This window comes from Pan troglodytes, chromosome 19 (assembly GCF_028858775.2).
Source record: "Pan troglodytes isolate AG18354 chromosome 19, NHGRI_mPanTro3-v2.0_pri, whole genome shotgun sequence".
NCBI classification, from domain to species: Eukaryota; Metazoa; Chordata; class Mammalia; order Primates; family Hominidae; genus Pan; species Pan troglodytes.
In genome coordinates, this window is record NC_072417.2 from 89,681,683 (window position 1) to 89,703,742 (window position 22,060).

Here is a 22,060-nt window from a genome sequence, read left to right on the forward strand (position 1 = left end):
GAAATCGGGGAGCATACAAATGTGTGCAAGACGGTGCTTGGCAAAGGAGCGAGGAGGGCAGCCTGTGGGGTTTCACTGGCCAGAGAAAGGGGGGTGCCTTTTCCTAATTTGCACAAGACACCCTATGGCAGGTGGCGGCCCTGCCCCTTTTATCAAGGGATGGGTGTGGAGGAAGACTGGCCTAAATGTTTGCTCCACGCGGGTTCTGTGCTGGGAGCAATGTCTTGTTATCTTTATGAGGCTCAGCTACACCATCTGACCAGCACAGGACAACTTCTGCAGCACAAACACCTCAGGTGGGGCGAGGCCGCTGCCGAACCCAGGGAGCCATATGTTTGTTGTTTGCTCCACTCTGGTGCCCTGTGCTCCTCAGCCCAGCCGGGCACTGCATCCTGGCTGCATCTCACTCTTCTGGTTTCTGCAGTTCCTGCCCCCACCACACCACACCACGGGCTCAGCGCCTTCAGAGAACGTAAACCACATCACAGTGTCGGACCTCTCAGCCCTGCTCTGCAGCTGGGTCGGCTGTAAGCACGTTACAGGCTCTGCAACCGCAGGACCTCAGCATAGCCCTGGGCCACTGGCATCCCCCACACCGCCTGGAGGGGTGGTCTCCACGTTCGCTCCCATACTTTTGCTACCATATTCCTTCTGCTTCACCCTTCCCTCCTCTCCTCAGCCCCGCATCTTACATCCTGCAAAATTTTCTGTCTAGAGCAGCATCTAGTAGTTGAAATACTGAAGTCCCACTTCCCAGCCTCCCTTGTCCCCTGGGAAAGCTGTGTCTACAGTCGGTTCCCCTGTCTGGAGAAGCAGCAGCCTATGATGTGTGCTTTGTGCCCTCCTGTAAGAAGAAAGAGGGTCAGGTGCAGTAGCTCATGCCTGTAATCCTAGAACTTTAGGAGGCCAAGATGGGAAGATCACTTGAGCCCAGGAGTTCAAGACCAGCCTGAGCAACATAGTCAGACCCTGTCTCTATAAAACAATTAGCCAGGTGTGGTGGTGAGCACCTGTAGTCCCAGCTACCTGGGAGGCTGAGACAGGAGGATCACTTAAGCCCACGAGGTCCAGGCCACAGTGAGCTGTGATTGCACCACTGCACTCCAGCTTGGGCAACAGAGGGAGGCCCTGTCTCAAAAAAAGGAAAAAAAAAAAAAAAGAAGAAGAGGAATTCCCGTGAACAGAAAGGATGTGCTGAGCTCTGTGGATGGAAGCACAATCCATATGTCCCTGAGTGAACACAGATCATGTCATGTGGTTTTGACAGCCATGGTGACTGCATATTTTTTAACGGGGTGGATGTATGGCTTTGTACTCTGCTGCAGAGTAAGAGGCATCAAAATGAAAGAAAGGTCAAACTTCAATGGGTTCAAAAGGGATTTTTTTTTTTAAAACAAAGCAAACTGAAAAAACACACAGTAATTGAGATCATCTACTCAAAGTTTATTGGACTGAACAAAGGCTGAATACAGAGATCCAAGCCATGAGGAGTACATGAGGTGTGGTGCCTATAAGCCAGGGTCGGAAACTTTCCAGACAAACCTAGATAGCTCTACTAGGAGGGAGTCAACGACCTATTGTATCAATTAGATCCCAGCCTGGACAAGGGCATGACTATTGCTGTTTGGGGACACGTGGCTCTGTGTTGAAGGCAATGACTGTGTGGCTGTTGCCACGTGGCCTGTTCTCCCCTAAGCCCTGAACCAAAGGTTCCAGGCCCAGATGAGAAGGCCACTGGGAATGCATGCCATAGGGGTTGATGCTGGACATTCCCCAGCCTTCCATTAAATGAAAACATTTTCTATAAACTTACTGCTTTAAAAAAATGTTTTAACCAACAAACCTAAGAACTGCAAATGAGTTTGGTATAGTATAAATATTGTCAAATATAAAATTCCAAGAAACGCATTTGAGACTGATCTGATGATCTGAAGTTCTAACTAATCTATCAAACTTTCTAAGAAAAGGCATAGTCAAGAAATCTTTTTAAAGCAAACATTATTGCTTCTGCTATAGCAGAGTGGAGATTTGGCTGAGCTGGTAAGAACCTCAGTGAAAAGGTGTCTTAGCAATAAAAGGGCTGAATCCAAGATTCCTCTAGATGAAAAATAAGGGGAATGGTCAAGTAAATTCCTGGTACTGGTTCTTTGCTGCCCTGTAATCAATATGGCATCTCACCCCCGACAACCAAGCCAGCCAGAGAGAGAAGTGGGGTTCCCAGGGAAAGGGGTCGGCTGACCACCCTGACGGAGCTGGTGAGCACAGGTGAGCTCTACCTCATTTGTCTCTCATTCCTCAAAGTCTTCTGTGGTTTGGCTTCAGTGAGGGCAAAAGAGGGGGGACTGGAGTGAAAGTGAACTCTGCTTTTAAAATGTTCGTTTTATCTAAGGTGTGCAGGGTGTGTGGATAGCAAGTTTGAGTGGTAAGAAAAATCCCAGTCCAGGGTCTGAGCTCTAACTCTTAAAACTCTTCAGCTTAACAAAGTGACCCACAGAAACAGACATGAACATCTCTACACAGGGCAGGGCCAAAGGTGTTCCCAGGATCCTGCTAGCCAAGGGACAAGTCCTGATTGAGGGTCTAGAGCTCAGCAGATTTATGGAGGCAGCATGCACCCTGGGAGCCTGCCCAGACTCCTCTCTGGGGTTTCCATTTTATCTCTCAAGCTTTTAAGATGCCAAAAGGAAAAGCCTTTAGGAGGACGCTAAGGATAACTTCGTTATTCTTCAGTTCTGTAAAGAGAAATGGGGAGAAAAAGATAATTTATTTTACTCATTCCATCCTGCACCATGGGCAAGGAAAGGGGGAAATGGGGACGAGGAAGGAGAATGTTTGGAATTGCAGAAGCTGCGCTAGACTCTGGTTTCTCAAACCACTGCTGATTTGCTTCTCATCGCTTGCAGCAAGAGAGTCTGTGCCGCAAAGCTGGCCAGAGCTTGCAGAGCTCCCCTTGATCCCGCACAGAACCTGGCAGCCCACAGACCCTGTTCAGCCTCTGCAGGGTACTTAAGGAAGGAACTTGGGCAGTTGAGTTGCCAAGGGCCTTTCTGATCTTGGGTTGTGTGGTTGTGCTGACAATATTCCTATCACCCTAGATAATTTCCCATTCCCGCTGGCTGAGTTTTGTCCCCTCGGGGGATACTGGCACCCTAGGATGCACGCTTCCAGATGGAGCCAACTGCATGCCCGTCTTTTATGAACCAAGACACACTGCCAGCCCTGGGACCACTGAGAACCCAGCAGGTCTGATCTTGTCCCTCTGGCGCCCTCTCCTGGCGGTCACAGTCAGCACGCATTTCCAGCCTGAGCTGGAAATTCACACTGGCAGGTCTATTGTTTGTTTCTGTAGTTTCTTGCATACATCAGGTGGAAGAACCAGAACTACCCCACAGCTGGGGTTCCTTGGCCTCCTCCTCCCCTTCCCTGTTTTACCACACTAGCACCTTCCTCTAGAGTCATGTCCATTTCCAGAGGAGTCAAGACAGCCTTGCAGACCTCAAATGGAGGGTGGGTCCTGATCTATCAGAGCCAGCCCAGTCTATAGCCTGGGTTCATTTTCCCTCTGAGACCACAAGGTGGGAAGAAGTGATGGAGAGGAGCTGACAGCCGTGCCTGTTCTTTCTCCTGCCAAGCTGTGAAGCCAGCCAAGCCCTGCCAGCTTCCCTAGCTCTGGGGGAGGAGGAGGAGGCCTCTTGCTCAGGGGAGCTGTCACCAGCCTGCAAGCCCACTGTCCTAGCCACACTGTGAAACTGGAGGTGGCACTTCCCACAGCAGCTTCAGCGGAACCCAGGGACGCCACCAGAGGCATGAAGTGTGTGAACCTCTGGCCCGAGGGGAGAGCTGAGGAGGCGGGCAGACAGTGGCAAGCAGGATCTTAAGCAGCAGCTGCCTCTGGATTTACAGACCTGACCGCTTTCTGGCCCCAGGCGGAAGGAATTTGATCTGTGAGTAGTTCAAGGATGAGACTGACCACTTCAGCATGTCGGGGAACTAACTGGGGGCCTTCTGCTTCCAGTCCCACTTCCTAATTGTCATGAGAGCCTGTGAACTGAAGCTCCTGGGGAGTGCTGGAACCGGCAACCACTAAAGCTTCAGGTTCTAGGTGCAGATCTGTTGGCTGAGCTAGTAAATTTAAAGTTAGGGGACGTGCAACTTGTAGCTGCAACTCGACTGGACCCTGAGAGCTGGGAAAGGCATCGGAGGCATGGAGGCCGGGAGGGCGGAACCTGACAGGCGGAGAGAGAGCACCCTGCTAGCTGGCCTGTGGTTTTAGTGGTTTGATAACAACAGGCATGTTATTTTTCATACTGATGATTCTAGGGCGGTTCCCTGGACTTGGCTGGGACCGGAACTGTCTCACAGCTGCCAGCGCTCCCCACCCCCATGAGAACCATCGTGCTGAAGATGAAAAGCCAAAGCCAAACTGACCAGCCTCTGCAACCCCAAGCATCACCGTGTGAGGACAGCGTGATGTGGAGCCACGGGGACCCCACGCAGTGCTGCGAGGGGCGACCACATGCAGGGGGGCAGAGGTGTGGGGGAGCAAGCAGATGCCACCGGCATGCCTAGGAGCCACAGGGAGCATGCGGGCTGGGCAGTGATGGGAATGAACGTGAACTCCAGTCCTGCCCCAAGAAGTCCTCCGGCCCCTCCTTCTCAATTCAGGGCACAAAGTGGTAACTGCAGCGTGCAGAGGAGTCGAGGAGTCTTCCCTCGTCCCAGGAGCAGCACCTCGGGCACAGTCTCGGTCCCACGGAACAGCCAAGTGTGGGTTGGTGGTCTAGAGACCTCCGAAGATCCAGTGGGGGAAGGATGGGCAGCAGAGGGTCTACTCTCTGAAAATAAGGGGAAGGGATTTTCCCTCCCCACTGCCAAGGTCCCAGTTCTGGACGTGGGTGGCAGTGGCAGTTTCACCCCCAGCCGGAGGCCTGGTCTTTCTTGTTCTAAGAGGCCCTCCAGATCCATCTGCCTGAGCAGCCTCTGTCCCCAGGGACCTTCAAGGGCTGGCAGTTGTGTCCAGCCCCCTCTAGCCTCTGTCCAGGGACTGCAACCTTTTTCTGCAAACAGCCAGATACTACTTAGATTTGGGGGGCTGTGTGGTCTCTGCTGCAGTGACTCACCTCGGCCACTGCGGCACAAAGAGGCACAGACCACAGGAAAATGGGTGAGTGTTGCTACTACTGCCACGCTGGATTGACACAGGCAGGTGGGGGATCAGATGTGGCCCGGCCGTTGTCTGCTAACCCTTGCCCTGATCCTAAGAACCTGCCTGTCTCACGGCTTGGAAGCACGGACCGTTCTCAGAGTATCTGCTGTGCACTGTGCAGAAGCTGCCTCACCTTCTCAGGGTGAGACCCAAGGCTGCAGGGTGACGACATCCACATTTCCGAAGCCTGAGGTCCCAGGGTGACAGTTCCCCCAGCCTTGCGAGGGGGCGCTAGCACCCCAACCTGCCGGCCCATTAGGCCCCCTCCAGGAACTCAGGGACTTAACTCCCCTCCAGGAACCTCTGCCCCCAGACGGGGCCTTTTCTGCCAGAGATTCCTCGTGCTTGAGAAGAATGAGAAGGGCTCAGGTGGGAAATGTATTAATCGGTTATGAAGGCGATGGAGGAGGGGAGGTTGAGGCCGCGTCAGTTGTTTGGGGGCACGTTAGCACGCAGTAGAAGGGGAGCACCACTAGTCTAAGAAATCAGTGTCCTTACCAAAAGGATTTGCAAGAATATTTGTGGCTCAGGACCTAAGGAACTTGCTACAGGGAAGTGAGGTCAGAGGTCAGCTCAATCCTGAAATATAAATGCAGCAAACCTGGTCATGCCAAGCGGCAGCATCCTCAGCACCTGAGGACTCGGGGCTCCTGCCAGGGCTCTTCCTCCTGGCTGTGCTTACACTGCCCGCCCCCCACCCACCCAGGGTGAAGAGCTTTCCTGCTGAGGGTCGAGAGCGCTGATGCCAGCAGCGGGAGGGGAGACAGGGCCTGTCACCGGCAGAGCAGCTGTGAGGTTAGAGGGCTGCCCGGCGGGTGGCTTGGCATGCAGCCATGAGAGGGCAGTTGAGTTCTGATTCCAAAATCATAAACCACCCCTCCTGCTCGGACCCTAGACTGCTGGTTTCTGCTGACAAGTAGGGGGTGATTCCCACAAGCTGCTCTGGGTCGCCAGGCTTGGAAAATGGCACAGCTACCACCTAGACTTCTGCTTTAACCAAAGGACTCCAGGCCACGCTGCAGAAGGGCAGCAGTGTGGGTGAGCACCAGGAGCCTGCTGGGCCTGGTGCAAAGGACTGTCCCTCTGCTGAGACCTCCCCAGCTGTCCCACTGTGCCCAGCGCACCCCTTCCCCGCCCAGCAGGATGGTGTGGAGGGAAAATGTGGCGGGGTGCCCAGTGGCTGTGCAGGGGGTGTCCAGATGGGAAGGGGGAGCCAATTCCAACAACGAGAAGCCATAGCTGCACTGCCCGGAGCTACAAGGCGCTGCTGCAGGCGCCGGCCTGGGAGGCCGCTGAAGGATGAGCACCAAGAACCCGCTGTGTCCCGAAGGAGAAATGGAGAAATCAGCTCTGTTGGGGACTGTGTGTGTGAGTGACAGCCAGGTCTGCTCCAGGCTCTTTCCTGGCATCTCATTTCTTTAGATGGGGGCAGTGGGGTGTGGAGGGGGTGGGGGGTGCAGTAAATGGGCTCTGTATCCCCCATCACCAGTGGCCTCCTCCTGGTCAGTGCCAGGGAGGGGTGCCAGGGGTGTGTGAGCCTGGCTGACCGGGGCAGGAAAGAACTCCTAAACTGGGAAGGTGGGGCGGTGGTTGGGCAGAGCGTGTAGGAGCCCCACCTCCTTTCTGGGCCCTTCTGCCAAGGGGCAGGAACATGAAGGGCTCAGAGGGGCACCCCCCTCCCCCAAGAGCCCGCCAGGCGCCAGCGAAGGGGCTGCAGCCTACCTCTGCTCCTCCTCCAGCTCCTCTTTGGTCATCATCTTCTTGTACTGGTTTCCCCTCAGCTTCCCGGGGCTGTATTTGAAGGAGAAGCCTTCTCCTGCGGAGGGGGTACCAAGTAAGTGCCAGGAGTGCTGTAGAGGCTGGCCCCACAAACCCCGGCCCCCTTTCCCTAGGTTTAAAAAGAAACACCTCAAGCAGAGACCACATCTGGCTGTCAGAGACATCTCACCCCAGTGCCTATACCCCCTCTCGTTCCATAGCTTTCCCTTAAATCCTACAACGAGACAGCCAGAGAGAAAGCAGTCCCACTCCTAGTCCACAGCTGTCTCCAGATGCCACATCCCTCCCGACATCTGCAGTGCTCTGCCTTGCCCTGGCCCTGCCCAGCGGGTCCTCTCGGCTACTGAGCTCAGAGGCGACAACTCCGGCAAGCAGAGCACAGCTCATCTTGGGACACACACCGCGCCTGCCTGGGCTTGGGGAGGCTTGTGTCATCCCCCCACCCCCTGTGGCTATTGGAAATCTGAAAACACGCATCCAGGCAGCCCACAGTGGCCAGGCCAGGGATGCGGGATTTGCTGCAGCAGGTTTGACATGTGTACTGCTGAAGAGGCAGAGCCCGATTTGCCAGTCCCCGAGGGGAGACCCCCCATCGCTGCCTGCAAAAAACGGACAGATCTCGAGGCCTGAAGAGGGCACATGGATGGGTAGGTGGTGGGCACAGAGGAAGCCAGGACCTGTGGCCTGGAGTGGACACAGGCTCCGGGCACATGAGCCACGGTGAGGAGAGAAAAGCTGAGCTTCCAGAGGGAAAAGCCCCATGGGGGAGCAACCTCTTGGTTCCTGAATCCAGCAGGTGTCGGGCAGAGCTGGCTGGCCTCTTATCGACCTCCACTAACTAAAGGACCCAGTGAGGGAGGCGTAGAGAGATCCTCAGCTGCTATTCTGGAAGTGCTGCCCTCTCTGTCCCTCCATATCCTGTCCAGCAGCCCGAAAAGCCAGGCCCCTCCCCTCTAGCTTGCAGCCTTCATGCTACCGGATAGGCTGATGCGGACCGATGGGGAGGCGGGGGGGGGGGGGCTCTCAGGGTGAAAGGAAGAAGGATCTAGATGCGAATTCAGAACCCAAACATCTGGTTGGGTGTGGTGGCTCATGCCTGTAATCCCAGCACCTTGGGAGGCCAAGGCAGGTGGATCACTTGAGGCCAGGAGTTCGAGACCAACCTGGCCAACGTGGCAAAACCCCGTCTCTACTAAAAATACAAAAAATTAGCTGGGCGTGGTGGCAGGCGCCTGTAATCCCAGCTACTCGGGAGGCTGAGGCAGGAGAATCGCTTGAACCCGGGAGGCAGAGGTTGCAGTGAGCCGAGATCGCGCCACTGTACTCCAGCCTGGGCAATAGAGTAAGATTCCAGTATCCCCCTACCCCCCAAAAAAAGAAAACATACAAAATCCTGCCTTGGTCCCAGTCTTAGGTTTCAATTTATGGGGCAAGTCTGATTAGTTTTGTTTTCTGAGCCAGACAGAACAAACGACTTGAAAAGGATTTCGCTCAATCACATGCAGTGCACCAGGCAGCGCATCCAGTTTTGCTAGGCCAGGATTCAATGTGACAGCCTCCGAGGGACGGGGGAGATTTCTTCCTCCAGTCTCCTGTGAATTCACCGAGTCGCTCAGGGAAGTCATTTTAGCGACACTAATCAATTAACCTCTGAGGCTGCCTCGTACTGCAGAGGGGCTGGGGGTGCTCACACATTCTTCCAACAACTGGAGCCATAAACCTTTCCTTTCCCTGCCTTGCTAGAGATGGCAGGAGGCTAAGATGGCAGGAGGTGCTGGGGGTGGGGGATGTTCAGGAGCAGCGGTGCAGATAAGGGGGGAGGCTGGTGACAGTGCTGGGGGACTGTGCCGTCTGGCAGCTATGCCAGGGAGAGGGGTCTGCGAGCCTCTCTCCTTGTCCTTGTCAAAGGGCTTCCCTCCCGTGTCCCCAAGTCACTAACAGGATCCCTGCATCCCTTCAGCTGTCTCAGGCCACATGGCAGGGACAGATGCCAGGGCCATGGCTGCGGTGAGTCCCCAGTCCCCAAAAGCAGGGAGCAAGGGTCCTTCCTGGTAAGGGACTAATGTCCCCACCTGCAGCCCACCGCCTGCACCCAAGCTTCATTCTCCCTTCCTGCTTCAGGCTGTGCTGATGGAAACCAAGGCACTGCCTCAGGGGAAGCTCTGCACCCCAGCCCAGCCTGCCCGCAGGAGCTGGTTCCTACATTCCTGAAACCTTCTCTTTCCACTGCTCCTGCCAGCAGCCGACTTAAGATCACAAAAACAGACTTGCTTTTTTAAAATTATGAAATATTTCAAACATACAAAAATGCAGAAAGCACTAATCCTCCCTGTGCTTGCCATACAGAGCCAACAAACGCTGACATCTTGCATGTCTGCCTCCGCTTTCTTTTTTAGAGAAATAAGTGGATGGACCCAGCAGAAGCCACTCCACGTTTGGTTCCGCCTCTGTCTGTCCTGGCCGGGTCCGATCTGGCGGTGTCTCCCCTGTTCTCGGTCACTCCCTTTCTCCTCTCAGTCTTATGGCTGGGGCCTGTGGCCAGTCAGCCAGAGCTGCTTAGAAAGCAGGCGTGTGCCCTCCTGGGGCCTTCGTTCTGAAGAAGGCACGGGCAAGGCTGTGTGAGTGGTTTTCGTCTCAGTAAAATAGGTCAGAGACGTTTGGAGAGAATCGTGAAATGTACAACGCGGTCACAGGAGGGGAGTTAGGAGGCAGCACAGGACAGAGCCGGGCAGGGCGTGTAGTGTGTTCCCAAGAGGGGCCCCGGGATGGGAAAGCCAAGCCCCAAAGTGCAAGGGGGGTGAGGGAGGGCTACAGGCAGGCCAGGGCAGGACATCCATGGCGCCAGACTCCACCTCTCATGCCCCACTCAGGCCACTGTCCCACCCCATCCCTCCCCTCGGCACTCGAACCCCAGCTCCTGGGATCCCCAGCAGGACACAGGCCACCCCCGACACTGTCAGGCCCCCTCATGAGCACAGAGGTCCCACTCACCGTCCTCATCCTCAGGCCCTTCCGATGATGGCCCCTTCTCACCATCCAAGTCCTGCTCCTCTTCCTGCAAGACAAGGACAGGGTCAGTGCCCTTGGCACAGACTGGGTGACGGGAAGTGGTGGGGGGCAGAAGGTAGGGGAGACAGAGGAGGCCCTCGAAGGTCCAGCCTGCCCACGCCCTGCGGCAGCGCCTGCCCTGTGGTCATGGTCAACCAGCAGGTGGGGGCTGTGTACAAACGATGGGCCAAAGTGACTCGGCTCACAAATGCTGAGCTGAGGCGTGTTCTTGACTGTGCAACCCAAGCCCTCGGCCTTGGCCTTTCCCGGGTGGGTGCCTGTTGAGGCTTCTGTGTGCCATTTGGAGAAGTGGGCCCAGGACTCCCACTGCGTCGCTGCGGCCAGTAGACAAAGGGTGCAAGAGGAAAGCTGGCTGGGGTGTCTGTCTGGGACCAGGGCCAGGCAGCATGGCCATCGCAGCCTCTGGCTTTGCTTCCTTCTATGTTGTTTTCCATCCCCACCTCTCTCAGTGTCCATGTTCCCAAAACTGGAGCCCCACCTCTTCAGCCAGTTCTCTCCCACACAGAGACACAATAAACAGATGATCAGAGGAATGGCCCGGGATGGCCTTGGTGGAAGGAAGAAGTGACTTCAGCTTGCAGGAATGTCAGAGGATGAGAGCGACGTGCCGTGCCCATGGGCTCTGTGGGACTGAAGGTCATGGGGAGGGGACATGGGGGCCCCAGGAGCTTCAACTTGGAAGCCCAGTGGGTAGATGTGGAAATGAATGAATGAGCAGCCCCAGCTGATCCCATGGAGCCCAGCCAGCGTCGGCCGCTCACGGGAGGCTCCCTAACAAAACACTGAGCTGTGCCGGGAGGCAAAGTTTTTACAAGCCCCACGGCGGGTCGGAAGTGGCAAACCCAGAGGGGCCTTGAGCTCCTCTGAGTGACTTTTTGTTTGTTTGGTTTCTGTTTTTTTCTGAGTGTTCTTCTGAGACAGAGTTTTGGCTCTTGTTGCCCAGGCTGACGTGCAGTGGCGCGATCTCGGCTCACTGCAACGTCTGCCTCCTGGGTTTAAGCGATTCTCCTGCCTCAGCCTCCCGAGTAGCTGGGATTACGGGCGCCCGCCACCCAAGCCCAGCTAATTTTTTTGTGTTTTCAGTAGAGATGGCATGTCACCATGTTGGCCAGGCTGGTCTCGAACCCCTGACCTCAGGTGATCCACCTGCCTCGGCCTCCCAGAGTGTTGGGATTACAGGAGTGAGCCACTGTGCCTGGCCTGAGGGACTTCCTTGACTACACAAAATGCTGCCTGGGGAGAGCTGCGCAGGCAACACAGCCTCTTCCCTGTTGGGCACTTTGTACACACAGACTCAGTGCTATCTATGGCGAAGTGGTGCCTGTGTGTCCTGACGTTTCCCAAATTTTGCACAGCAAAGTATCTTTGTGGCTGAGGTCGGGGTGGGCAGGCCTCTTCGGGGGGCAGGAAGAGGAGCCGCTCCATTTGACACAGCAAACCCACTTCTAGGGATCTGCTCCAGACTGGAGAAATGTCCATCAGGATTTTTATATAATGACTCTGACCGCGTGCAGTTGAAAAGACAGAACTGGGGACCGGGTGCGGTCGCTCACGCCTGTAATCCCAGAATTTTGGGAGGCCTAGGGTGGATCAGCTGAGGTTGGGAGTTTGAGACCAGCCTGGCCAACATGGCGAAACCCCGTCTCTACTAAAAATACAAAAAAAAATTAGCCAAGTGTTGTGGCAGGTGCCTTTAATCCCAGCTACTCAGGAGGTTGAGGCAGGAGAATCGCTTGAACCCGGGAGGTGGAGGTTGCAGTGAGCCAAGATTGCGCCACTGCACTCCAGCCTAGTGACACAGCAAGACTGCATCTTAAAAAAAGAAAAAGAAAAAAAAAAAAAAAAGGAGGCGTTGATAGGTGCTGACATGAAAAGTACATCAAGATAAATCGAGGGAAAAATGCAAGCAGCAGCCCCACGTGAGCAGCGCAGTCATCTTGCTGTAAATGGCAAGGTGGAAATGCACGCATGTGCTCAAAAATGCAGAGAAAAGGTTTGTTTTTTGGAAGGGCCCACGAGAAACTGTCAGCAGTGGCTACCTCTCGGGAAAGGAGATTGGGGGGCAGCTTTTCCTTTCCGTCTTATAGATTTCAGTATAATTTGGACTTTCCATTAATATGCATGAATGACTAAATATATTTTTTAAATGCTAATGGTGTCTTTGGACAGTCAGATCCAAAGACCCCATTTTTTCTTTATTTATTTTCTTATATATTCTAAAAAAGAAAAAAAAACTAAGAGGCCAGGTGTGGTGGCTCATGCCTGCAATCTCAGCACTTTGGGAGGCTGAGGTGGGAGGGCTGCTTGAGCCCAGAAGTTCAAGACCAGCCTGGCAACATAGTGCACACCTCGCCTCTACTGAAAATTTAAAAATTGGCTGTGCATGGTGGCACACACCTGTGATCCCACCTACTTAGAAGGCTGAGGCAGAAGGATCACTTGGGAAAAAAAAGTAGAAAGAATGTAACATCCTAAATATATATATATTTGGTTTCAGCCCCCAGTTCTTGACACAGTTTTTATTTTGTTTGTTTTTTGAGACAGGATCTTGCTCTGTTGCCCAGACTGGAGTGCAGTGGTGCAATCACGGCTCACTGCAGTCTCGACCTCCAGGGCTCAAGCGATCCTCCTGCCTCAGCCTCTGGAATAGCTGGGATCACAGGTGCATGCCACCATGCCCAGCCCTGACACTGAGCTCCTAAATCCCTTGAATTTCCTAAGTTACAGGGGTGCTAGCAGCATGTTTTGTTCTAACATTTGGTTTTGATCCCAGTCCCTGGCACAGAGCTCCTAAGTCCGTTGGAATTTCCCGGGTGACAGGAGTGTCTTTTGTTCTAATGAGGTAACTCCTGGGTGGGCCGATCACCAGAGAGATCAAGCTGCAATGAGGAGCTTGGAACTTTCAGCCCCACCACCCCCCAGCTTCCTCCAGAGACTGGAGAGGAGCTGGAGATTGAGTTAAGAATCGATGACGCCTATGTGATGAGGCCTCCGTCAACATCCCGATAGGGTTTGGAGAGCTTCCAGGCTGCTGAATGCATTCCCGTGCGCAGGGGGTAGCGTACCCCAACTCCATGGGGACAGAAGCTCCTGCATTCAGGACCCTACTGGACCTTACTCTACTTAGGTACCTCCATGTGGCTGTTCATCTGTAGCCTTTATCACTTCTTTCTAATAAACCAGTTAACATAAGTGCTTCCCTGAGCTCTGTAAGACGCTGTAGCAAATTACTCAACTTGAGGAGGGGTTCATGGAACCCTTGATTTGTAGGCAAGTAGGACCAAAGTGTGGGGAACGAGGGGACCTGATACTTGTGATTGGCCCCTGAAGTGGGGGGCAGTCTGTGGGACTGGGCCCTAACCTGTGGGGTCTGCACTGATTCCAGGCAGTTAGTGTCAGAGTTGAACGGGAGGACACCCACTTGGTGTCTGGGTGGCTGGAGAAGGCGTTGGTTGCAGGGGTGGGGCTGGCTGCATATTTGGTATCAGAAGTGAAGGGTTCTGTGGAGTGTTGTGTGCATGGACAGAAAAACAGTTGGTTTTTCTCATGGTTGATGTCTCTCTTTAATGACAGGCAAACAGTCACTGACCTATTCAGGGCAGGGCCCCGGAACTAAGCCCAATATCAAGAATAGACAGGAGGCCAGCTCTCCTATTATGTGCAAAGGACACAAAGATTAAATGAAAAACAACAGCAACAATGAGCACAGTCCCTGCCTTACGGAGCTCGTGGTCCAGTAGGAAAGACAAACAAATAATTGCACTCCAGGGCGAGGAGTCCATGAGCCAGGGCAGATCCGTATCCCCAAAGGACCCAGTATCAGCTGACGTGCCCAAGCCCTCCTGAGCAGAGAGAGGCTGGTACACATTTAGATTCTGGGCCAGGCACAGTGGCTCACACCTGTAATCACAGCACTTTGGGAGGCCGAGGCAGGAGGGTCGCTTGAGCCCAAGAGGTTGAGGCTGTAGTAAGCCATGGGGGTGCCACTGCACTCCAGCCTGGGCAAGAGTGAGACCCTGTCACCAAAAAAAAAAAAAAAAAAAAAAAAAAAATGACTTTGGAAGTCTGATTTTCTTTTGTTTTTTTTTTGAGACAGAGTTTCACTCTTGTTGCCCAGGTTGGAGTGCAATGGTACGATCTTGCCTCACTGCAGCCTCCACCTCCCAGGTTCAAGCAACTCTCCTGCCTCAGCCTTCCGAGTAGCTGGGACTATAGGCATGTGCCACCACACCTGGCTAATTTTGTATTTTTAGTAGAGATGGGGTTTCTCCATGTTGGTCAGGCTGGTCTCGAACTCCCGACCTCAGGTGATCTGCCCGTCTCGGCCTCCCAAACTGCTGGGATTACAGGTGTGGGCCACCGCGCCCGGCCTGGAAGTCTGATTTTTAAAAAGCTGTGGTCATGACCCATTGATGGGTCAGGAAAGCAAATGAGAAGGCCTTACTAGTATCGTTTAAAAAAAAAAAAAAAAATGGGCGACCAAAGTCTTGGTGAAGTTTGAAGCTTTAATAACTTCAGAAGTATAGATACTACAAATGTACCAAAAAATGACATTTGAAAGGTTATTTACATGTAAAATACCTTGATATCTCTCACTCAGATTCTTACAGTACCCCCTCTAGTGCTATACATGGCTCTAGTTGTTTTCAAACTTTGAAAAACCTTCTATCGACTGTTGGTCAGCGACGGGAAAAGATTACACTGGTGATTCCAGCTTCACCAGGTTCCAAAGAACTGGATTTTGTGCACACGTGACCTCAAGGGAGGTCAATTCAGCCCAGGAAAGGGGTCCTTTGCCTGCCTGTCCCTCCAGACACTAGCACATGCGGACAATTAAAATGAAAAATCTAGCACTTGACTGTCAGGAAACTAAGTGGAAAAGAAATTTAAATAAGTAAATATTCAACTGATGTTTTGTAGGTTTGTACATGTAAACATCTGAAGTTATTAAAACTGCACTAAGACTCTGGGGACACCCCTGTATCCCAGAATGAAATAAAAGACAAGGCTGGGCGCGGTGGCTCATGCCTGTAATCCCAGCACTTTGGGAGGCCGAGGTGGATGGATCACGAGGTCAGGAGTTCGAGACCAGCCTGGCCAACATGGGGAAATCCCGTCTCTACTAAAAATACAAAAATTAGTTGTTGGGTGTGGTGGTGCACGACTGCTTCAGCTACTTGGGAAGCTGAGGCAGGAGAATCGTTGGAACCTGGGAGGCGGAAGTTGCAGTGAGCTGAGATCACGCCACTGCAATCCAGCCTGGGCAACAGACCAAGACTCTGTCTCAAAAAAAAAAAAAGAAAAAGAAAAAGAAATTAAAGACAAACAGTGTTTTGTGTGTGGTGGAGTTAGATACTGGTTTATAAAACTTCTGGGGCCAGGTGAGGTGGCTCACGCCTGTAATCCCAGCACTTTGGGAGGCTGAGGCAAGTGGACTGCTTGCGCCCAGGAGTTTGAGACCGCCCTGGGCAACATGTCAAACCTCATTTCTACAAAAAAATTACAAAAATTAGCTGGGCATGGTGGGATGTGCCTGTAGTCCCAGCTGAGGCTGAGATGGGAGGATCACTTGAGCCCAGGAGGTCAAGGCTGCAGTGAGCCGAGATCACACCACTGCACTCCAGCCTAGGTGAAAGAGTGAAAGCCTGTCTCAAACAAACAAAAGAAAACAAAACGACAACACAACAAAAAACTTCTGTGACTTTATATACAGGATGTAATTTAAAATTTCTTTCTTATTGTGACACCTAATTAAAAAAAGCTTGAAAACACTGCTGAATTGGCCATTTATTTTGTTGTCTGTGCAGAAATCCCCTGTTCTTTTGGAAGTTGTCCCCTGAATCCCGTGGCCCCAGTTGGGGCAGTCAAACCCTCCCCCTTCCATCTACTTATCTGGATGGGCGGGGGCATAGGCCCAGGAGCCCAATTTCTGCTTGGGGGACAAGGACCCTCTGGGACCAGAGCAGGGAGCTGCCTAGAGTGGGCCCGGGTGGAGAGGCTCGTTGGAGAGCCCCCTCCCCTACCGTGTGCTTGTCCTGAGGCCATTCCACCCTGCCTTTCCCTGCCTGAGAACCGCCCCATTCCAACTCCCACAGCCCCTGGACCACGGTGTCCACCATCCGCTGACACCGCTCCTGTCCACCACTCACCACACTCAGACTTTGCAGGCCAAGAACATCTCAAATTTGCCTGCATCAAATCTCAGCTCCGCTGAAGTCAAGGGTTGGATAGCCATGGAATGTTTTTTTGAGTGGTTATCAAACTGCACCTCATAGAGGCATCCCAGGGCCTCACACCTGGGCTTCTACTGGAAATAACATCCTCACTTTTATCTGGGTAACTTGTTAGGCTTTTAAAGAATATACTAATAATAATTGAATGAATTCCAATTATTATTATTGTTATTATTGAGACAGGGTCTTACTGTCACCCAGGCTGTGGTAGAGTGATGCGATCTCGGCTCACTGCATCCTTGCCCTTCCAGGCTCCGTCAATCCTCCTACCACAGCTTCCCTAGTACCTGGGACTACAGACATGGGCCATGAGGCTTGGCTAATTTGTGTATTTTTGGTATAGATGAGGTTTTGCCATGTTGCCCAGGCTGGGCTTGAACTCCTGGGCCCAAGGGATCTGCCTGCCTCAGCCTCCCTGCTTCTGGCTGTGGTGTTTTACTTTTTTAAAAAATAACGGGGGCCGGGGGCCTGTAATCCCAGCACTTTGGGAGGCTGAGGTGGGTGGATCACCTGAGGTCAGGAGTTCGAGACCAGCCTGGCCAACATAGTGAAACCCTGGGTCTACTAAAAAATAAAAAAAAATTAGCTGGGCATGGTGGCAGGCGCCTGTAATCCCAGCTACTTGGGAGGCTGAGTCAGGAGAATCGCTTGAACCCGGGAGGTGGGGGTTGCAGTGAGCCAAGATCAAGCCATTGCACTCCAGCCTGGGCAACAAGAGCGAAACTCCGTCTCAAAAACAAAACAAAACAAAACAATAAAACCACCAGTGTTGACTGCATTTTGCCCTGATTTTATAAAAGTGTGGACACAACAGAAAAGTGAAAGTGCTGACTCCAGTAGTAAGAAGTGCCGGTTTCAGACACAGTGCAATGGAGACAAAGACACAAACCCTTCTGCAAGGGGTGGCTCTTTAGCTTCAGGTGTGTGTGTGTGCAACGGGATGGGAAGGGATAAAGCAAAACCTTGTGCGAAATACCAGGGCTCCATCGTCTAAGGCTGTGCCCAACAGAGAGCTGGCACTAAGGATTTTACCTTCGTGCCTCCCTCATAGCACGCCCATCTTTCCTTCCGCTTTGGCACAATCAAATTTGCAGCTATGTTTTCAGGAATGTGCACGGTGGGGGCCTGGAGGAAAGGGAGCTCAGCTGTGTCTGCAGGGAGCAGAGAAGGCCTCAGAGTGGATGAGAAAGCCACGCTGGGTCCGAGATGGGCTTGCCAGGCAGATGTAGAGAGAAGGGCATCTGGGCAGAGTGCACAGCCCATGTAAAGGCACGGAGACACGGAACACCTCGGCTCTTCCAGTGGCTCCACAGACTTGGGTATGATTGCAGGGTGGGTGTGACACAGTCAGAAATAGTGTGCAGAGGCTGGGTGTTGTGGCTTATGCCTGTAATCCCAGCACTTTGGGAGGTTAAGGCAGTTGGATCATTTGAGGCCAGGAGTTCAAGACCAGCTTGGCCAACACGGTGAGACCCCCTCTCTACTAAAAAAATACAAAAATTAGCTAGGTATGGTGGCGGGTGCCTGTAATCCCAGCTACTTGGGAGGCTGAGGCAGGAGAATCTCTTGAACCCGGGAGGCGGAGGTTGCAGTAAGCCGAGATTGCACCACTGCACTCCAGCCTGGGTGACAGAGCGTGACTCTATCTCAAAAAGAAAAAAAGAAAGAAAGAAACAGTGTGCAGAAATGCAGAGTCTGCAACCACAGAGATCGTATACAGGACACTAAAGCGTTTGGTTTCATTCCTCAGGAAGTGAGAAGCCACCTGAAACTTTCAAACAGGGATAAACAAGGCTGGGCGCGGTGGCTCACACCTGTAATGCCAGTACTTTGGGAGGCCATGGTGGGAGGGCTGCTTGATGCCAGGAGTTTGAGACCAACCTGGGCAATGAAGTGAGACCCCCATCTCTATAAAAAATTAACAAATTAGCCGGGGGTGGTGGCATGTGCTTGTAGCCCCAGGTACTTGGGAGGCTGAGGTGGGAGGATCACTTGAGTCCAGGAGTTTGAGGCTGCAGTGAGCTATGATGATGTTACTGTACTCCAACTGAGTGACAGTGGGAGACCCTGCCTCTAAATAAATAAATAAAAATAAAAAATAAACAGGTATCAATACAAATTTTTTAAACGAAAAAAATAAACACGGACAAACAGAGTGAGAGCTGCACTTGGGAGGCTGAGGTGGGAGGATCGCAATGGGGCAAGAGAAGAGGCAGGAGGAACTATGAGAAGAGGGTACAGAGCTCAGGGGAGAGATGGTAAAGGCCCAAAGTGCGATGCTAAAGGCACCTGGCCTTCAGCTCAGCGTTGAATGAATCCGTGAAGGTGCGGCCAGCCAAAGGCAATCTCTCCAGGGTCTCATGGTCTGAGTCCTCCCCACCATCAGGCAGCTGTGCCACGGTGGGTGTGACCAGGATCATTTCCTGGAGGTGGCACGAACCCAACAGAGTACGCAGCTGATTCTTCCTGAGGTCTTAAAGGAAACGGAACAGAGCAGCTGCTCGAGCGCTGACTCAAACCTCACCCAAGGCCATCATCACTGCGGAGTTCCTGTCCATGCCCTTGGTCCCAGGAGTGTTCAGGCTACTCGGCTCATGGGCTGAACTGTGTTCCACGCCCCAATTCATATGCTGAAGTCTTAGCCCCAACTACCTCTCAGCCTGACTCTATTTGGAAACAGGGCCTTTAAAGAGGTGATTAAGTTAAAATGAGGCCATTAGGGTGGGCCCTAACCCAAGGATTGCTGTCCTTATAAGAGGAAACTCGGACACACACAGAGACATGAGAGTTGTGAATGCACAGAGGAAAGACCATGTGAGGAGGCGGAGAAGGCGGCCAACTGCAAGCCAGGGAGACAGGGCTTAGGAGGACCCGAACCTGCGGACACCTTGAACTTGGCCCTCCAGTCTGCAGAACTCTGGGAAAAGAAACGTCTGTTGCTGAAGGTGCCCAGTCTGTGGTGTTTTGTTATAGCAGCCCTGGCAAATGAATACATCATGTTTCTGATGAAAGTCAATCAATTTCATGGCAACAGTGAATTGAGACAGGCAACTGGCGTCACCCTGGCTGGTCCCCAGGGCAGGCTGGGCTGAGCCCAAGCTCCATCACTTCACTGATCAGAGTCTCAGCATTTTATGACTGAATAGAGACCACATTTTAATGTCATGTTCTGGGATAATTTTCTAATTCAGCTTTTCCCTCCAATGGAGGAGGTGGAGGCGGGAGGGGGAAGGCAAACGGGACGTGCCTCCTGACAGCCTCCCCAGTGCTAGGAGCCTAGGACCAGGGTGCCCCGGAGGCCAAGCTAAGGGGCCTGGCCAGGCTGCAGCAGCTGGGAGGAGACAGTGAACCAAGCTCACGCCCTGCAGGCTGCACGCTGCCATTTATGGCTGCCCTGGCTGATTCAAGCTAATTCAAGCGTGATGCAAAGTGCTGAAGTCGGGAGAGGCAGAGAGGGGAGGGGAGAGAAGAGAGGGATAGATAAGAGGGGGGAGGGGAGAGAGAGAGAACACTAACAGAGGGAGAGAGAGTGATAGAGACAGATTTCTGCCTGCGTGTCTGCTGCCCAAGGAGATGGTTCTGCTGTGGGGCAGTGCAAAGAAGGTCTCTTGTGGCCCTGTGGCCACCAGAGCTGCCGCATGCTGTGACTGCACCAATCCCACTGGCTAATCCAGAATGACTTTAGAGGACAGCGGCTCCAGGAGGCAGGCCGTTCCTAACTCCCAAGGGGACACCTGTCCCTCCCCTGCCTGCAGCAGGCTAGGATGGAGATAACAGGAAGGCGACAAGTGGCCTGCCCAGGCCCCCCAATCCCAGAATGGGCCAGGCCCAGGGCTGCCTCCACAGTGCCTGACAATGCTCTCACTCCTTCCAGAAGGACTCCATTAGCCAATCAGCTGCTCATCTTTTGCAATGGGGGCGGGGGGAGCATCAGCTGCAGGGCGAGCAGCAAAGCCCAGCTGGCGCCAGCTCCGGGGGCTTGGTGGTGGGCAGGGAGGGCAGGCTGGGGCAGGGGTCACCTCTGTTCCTCCATACCCAGCAAAACAACTCAGCCATCTCCCCCTCCAAACTACAGCTCCAGGCTGGGGACACGCAGGCTCCACTCTCTAAATCCGTATTTGCAACTGGATGAGGCGTGTCCCAGGAACTTCTGTCCAGAACCTAGTAACCCAAGTCTCAAACTGTCCCCCTCTCACTTGTCCAGTTTTTCTTGGCAGCCACAGCATCTCTTGACACCTTAACATGGCCTGGGAATGTTGATTCCAACCTGACTTCCTTCCTTTTTTTTTTTTTTTTTGAGATAAGAGTCTTGCTCTGTTGCCCAGGCTGGGATGCAATGGTGGGATCTCTGCTCACTGCAACCTCCGCCTCCCAGGTTCAAGAGATTCTTCTGCCTCAGCCTCCCGAGTAGCTGGAATTACAGGTGCATGCCAGCATCCCCGGCTAATTTTTGTATTTTTAGTAGACAGGGTTTCACCATGTTGGCCAGGCTGGTCTTGAACTCCTAACTTCAAGTGATCTGCCCACCTCGGCCTCCCAAAGTGCTGGGATTACAGGCGTGAGTCACCGCGCCCAGCCCTGACTTCCTTTCTATTCTGAATTCTAGAGTCTCCCCTTCACTCCAACAGGCTTCTGGCTTCACCCCTTTGTTCTCCTGCTACAACCATTCAATGCCTTCAGGTGGCACCTACATCTGCTCTCCTCCAATTCATCCTTTTTGGGGAGACGGACTCATTCTGCAGCCCAGGCTGGAGTGCAGTGGTGCAATCATGGCTCACTGCAGCCTCAACCTCCCTGGGCTTAAGCAACCCTCCCCCCTCAGCCTCCTAAGTAGCTGGGATCACAGGCGTGTGCCACAACACCCAGCTAGTTTTCTTATTTTTTGTAGAGATTGGGTCTCACTATGTTGCTCAGAGTGGTCTCAAACTCCTGGGGTGAAGCCATTCTCCTGCCTCAACTTCCCAAAGTGCTGGGATTACAGGCAGAAGCCACCACACCCAGCCCTTATCCAGCTTTAAGAACATCTTCAAATGCCAACTTCATAATGTGTTTCCTGCTCAAAACCCATGCCACCTGCCTACATTGCCTGACCTTGTTCAATTTCAATAATCTCTGTTTCTCCAAGTTCTACTTCCGGATTCTCCTGCCATCAGATTGGGTGAGGTCTCTCTCCTTGATGGCTAAGAACCGAGGGTGCCACTGGGTAGGGGTGGTGGGCTGGGACTTGGGGTGCTCTTTGCACCATGGCCTCAGGAATGTGATCTGTCCTTCCACATTCACCTCTGCACACACCCCTCTCCTTCCTCTGTCTGGGCAGGGGTCCCCCAGGGTCACAGGACCTGATTTGGATGCCCTTTAATTCTACCCTAGGTTTGCAGAGACTGCTGCAAGGAGGAGGGGACAGAGTAAAAGGGGCCTAGACTGCCACCCAGAGCAGCTCTGTTTTTGCTTTATGTCCTGGGCTTCCATAAGACACTGAAGAGGCAAGAAGGGATCCAGTGTTTTATTATTATCATTTTTTATTTATTTACTTTTGAGACTGGGTCTCGCTCTGTCGCCCAGGCTGGAGTGCAGTGACACAATCTCGGCTCACTGCAACCTCCACCTCCTGGGTTCAAGCGATTCTCCTGCCTCAGCCTCCCAAGTAGCTGATTAGTCCCAAGTAGGGATTACAGGCATGCGCCACCACACCTGGCTTTTTGTATTTTTAGTACAGACTGGGTTTTGCCACGTTGGCCAGGCTGGTCTCGAACTCCTGACCTCAGGTGATCTG

The 22,060-nt window shown here is 53.0% G+C and overlaps 1 protein-coding gene across 4 annotated transcripts in view; it reads right to left on the reverse strand.

Annotated features, from left to right (window-relative positions):
• Positions 1-22,060, reverse strand: part of MXRA7 (matrix remodeling associated 7) — a 34,625-nt gene that overhangs the window by 2,021 nt on the left and 10,544 nt on the right. Inside the window, exons 2-5 of one of the 4 annotated variants that reach the window (XM_063799364.1) lie at positions 9,977-10,040; positions 6,929-7,022; positions 5,705-5,785; positions 1,423-2,732 (exon numbers count right to left, since the gene is read on the reverse strand). In XM_063799364.1, coding sequence (XP_063655434.1) covers positions 5,752-5,785; positions 6,929-7,022; positions 9,977-10,040 — 192 coding nt within the window. In that variant the 3' untranslated portion in view covers positions 1,423-2,732; positions 5,705-5,751. Of the gene's footprint in view, positions 1-1,422; positions 2,733-5,704; positions 5,786-6,928; positions 7,023-9,976; positions 10,041-10,239; positions 10,547-22,060 lie in introns of those variants that run through there. The other 3 variants (XM_054670715.2, XM_001153221.4, XM_001153166.7) reach the window with 3 other exon arrangements.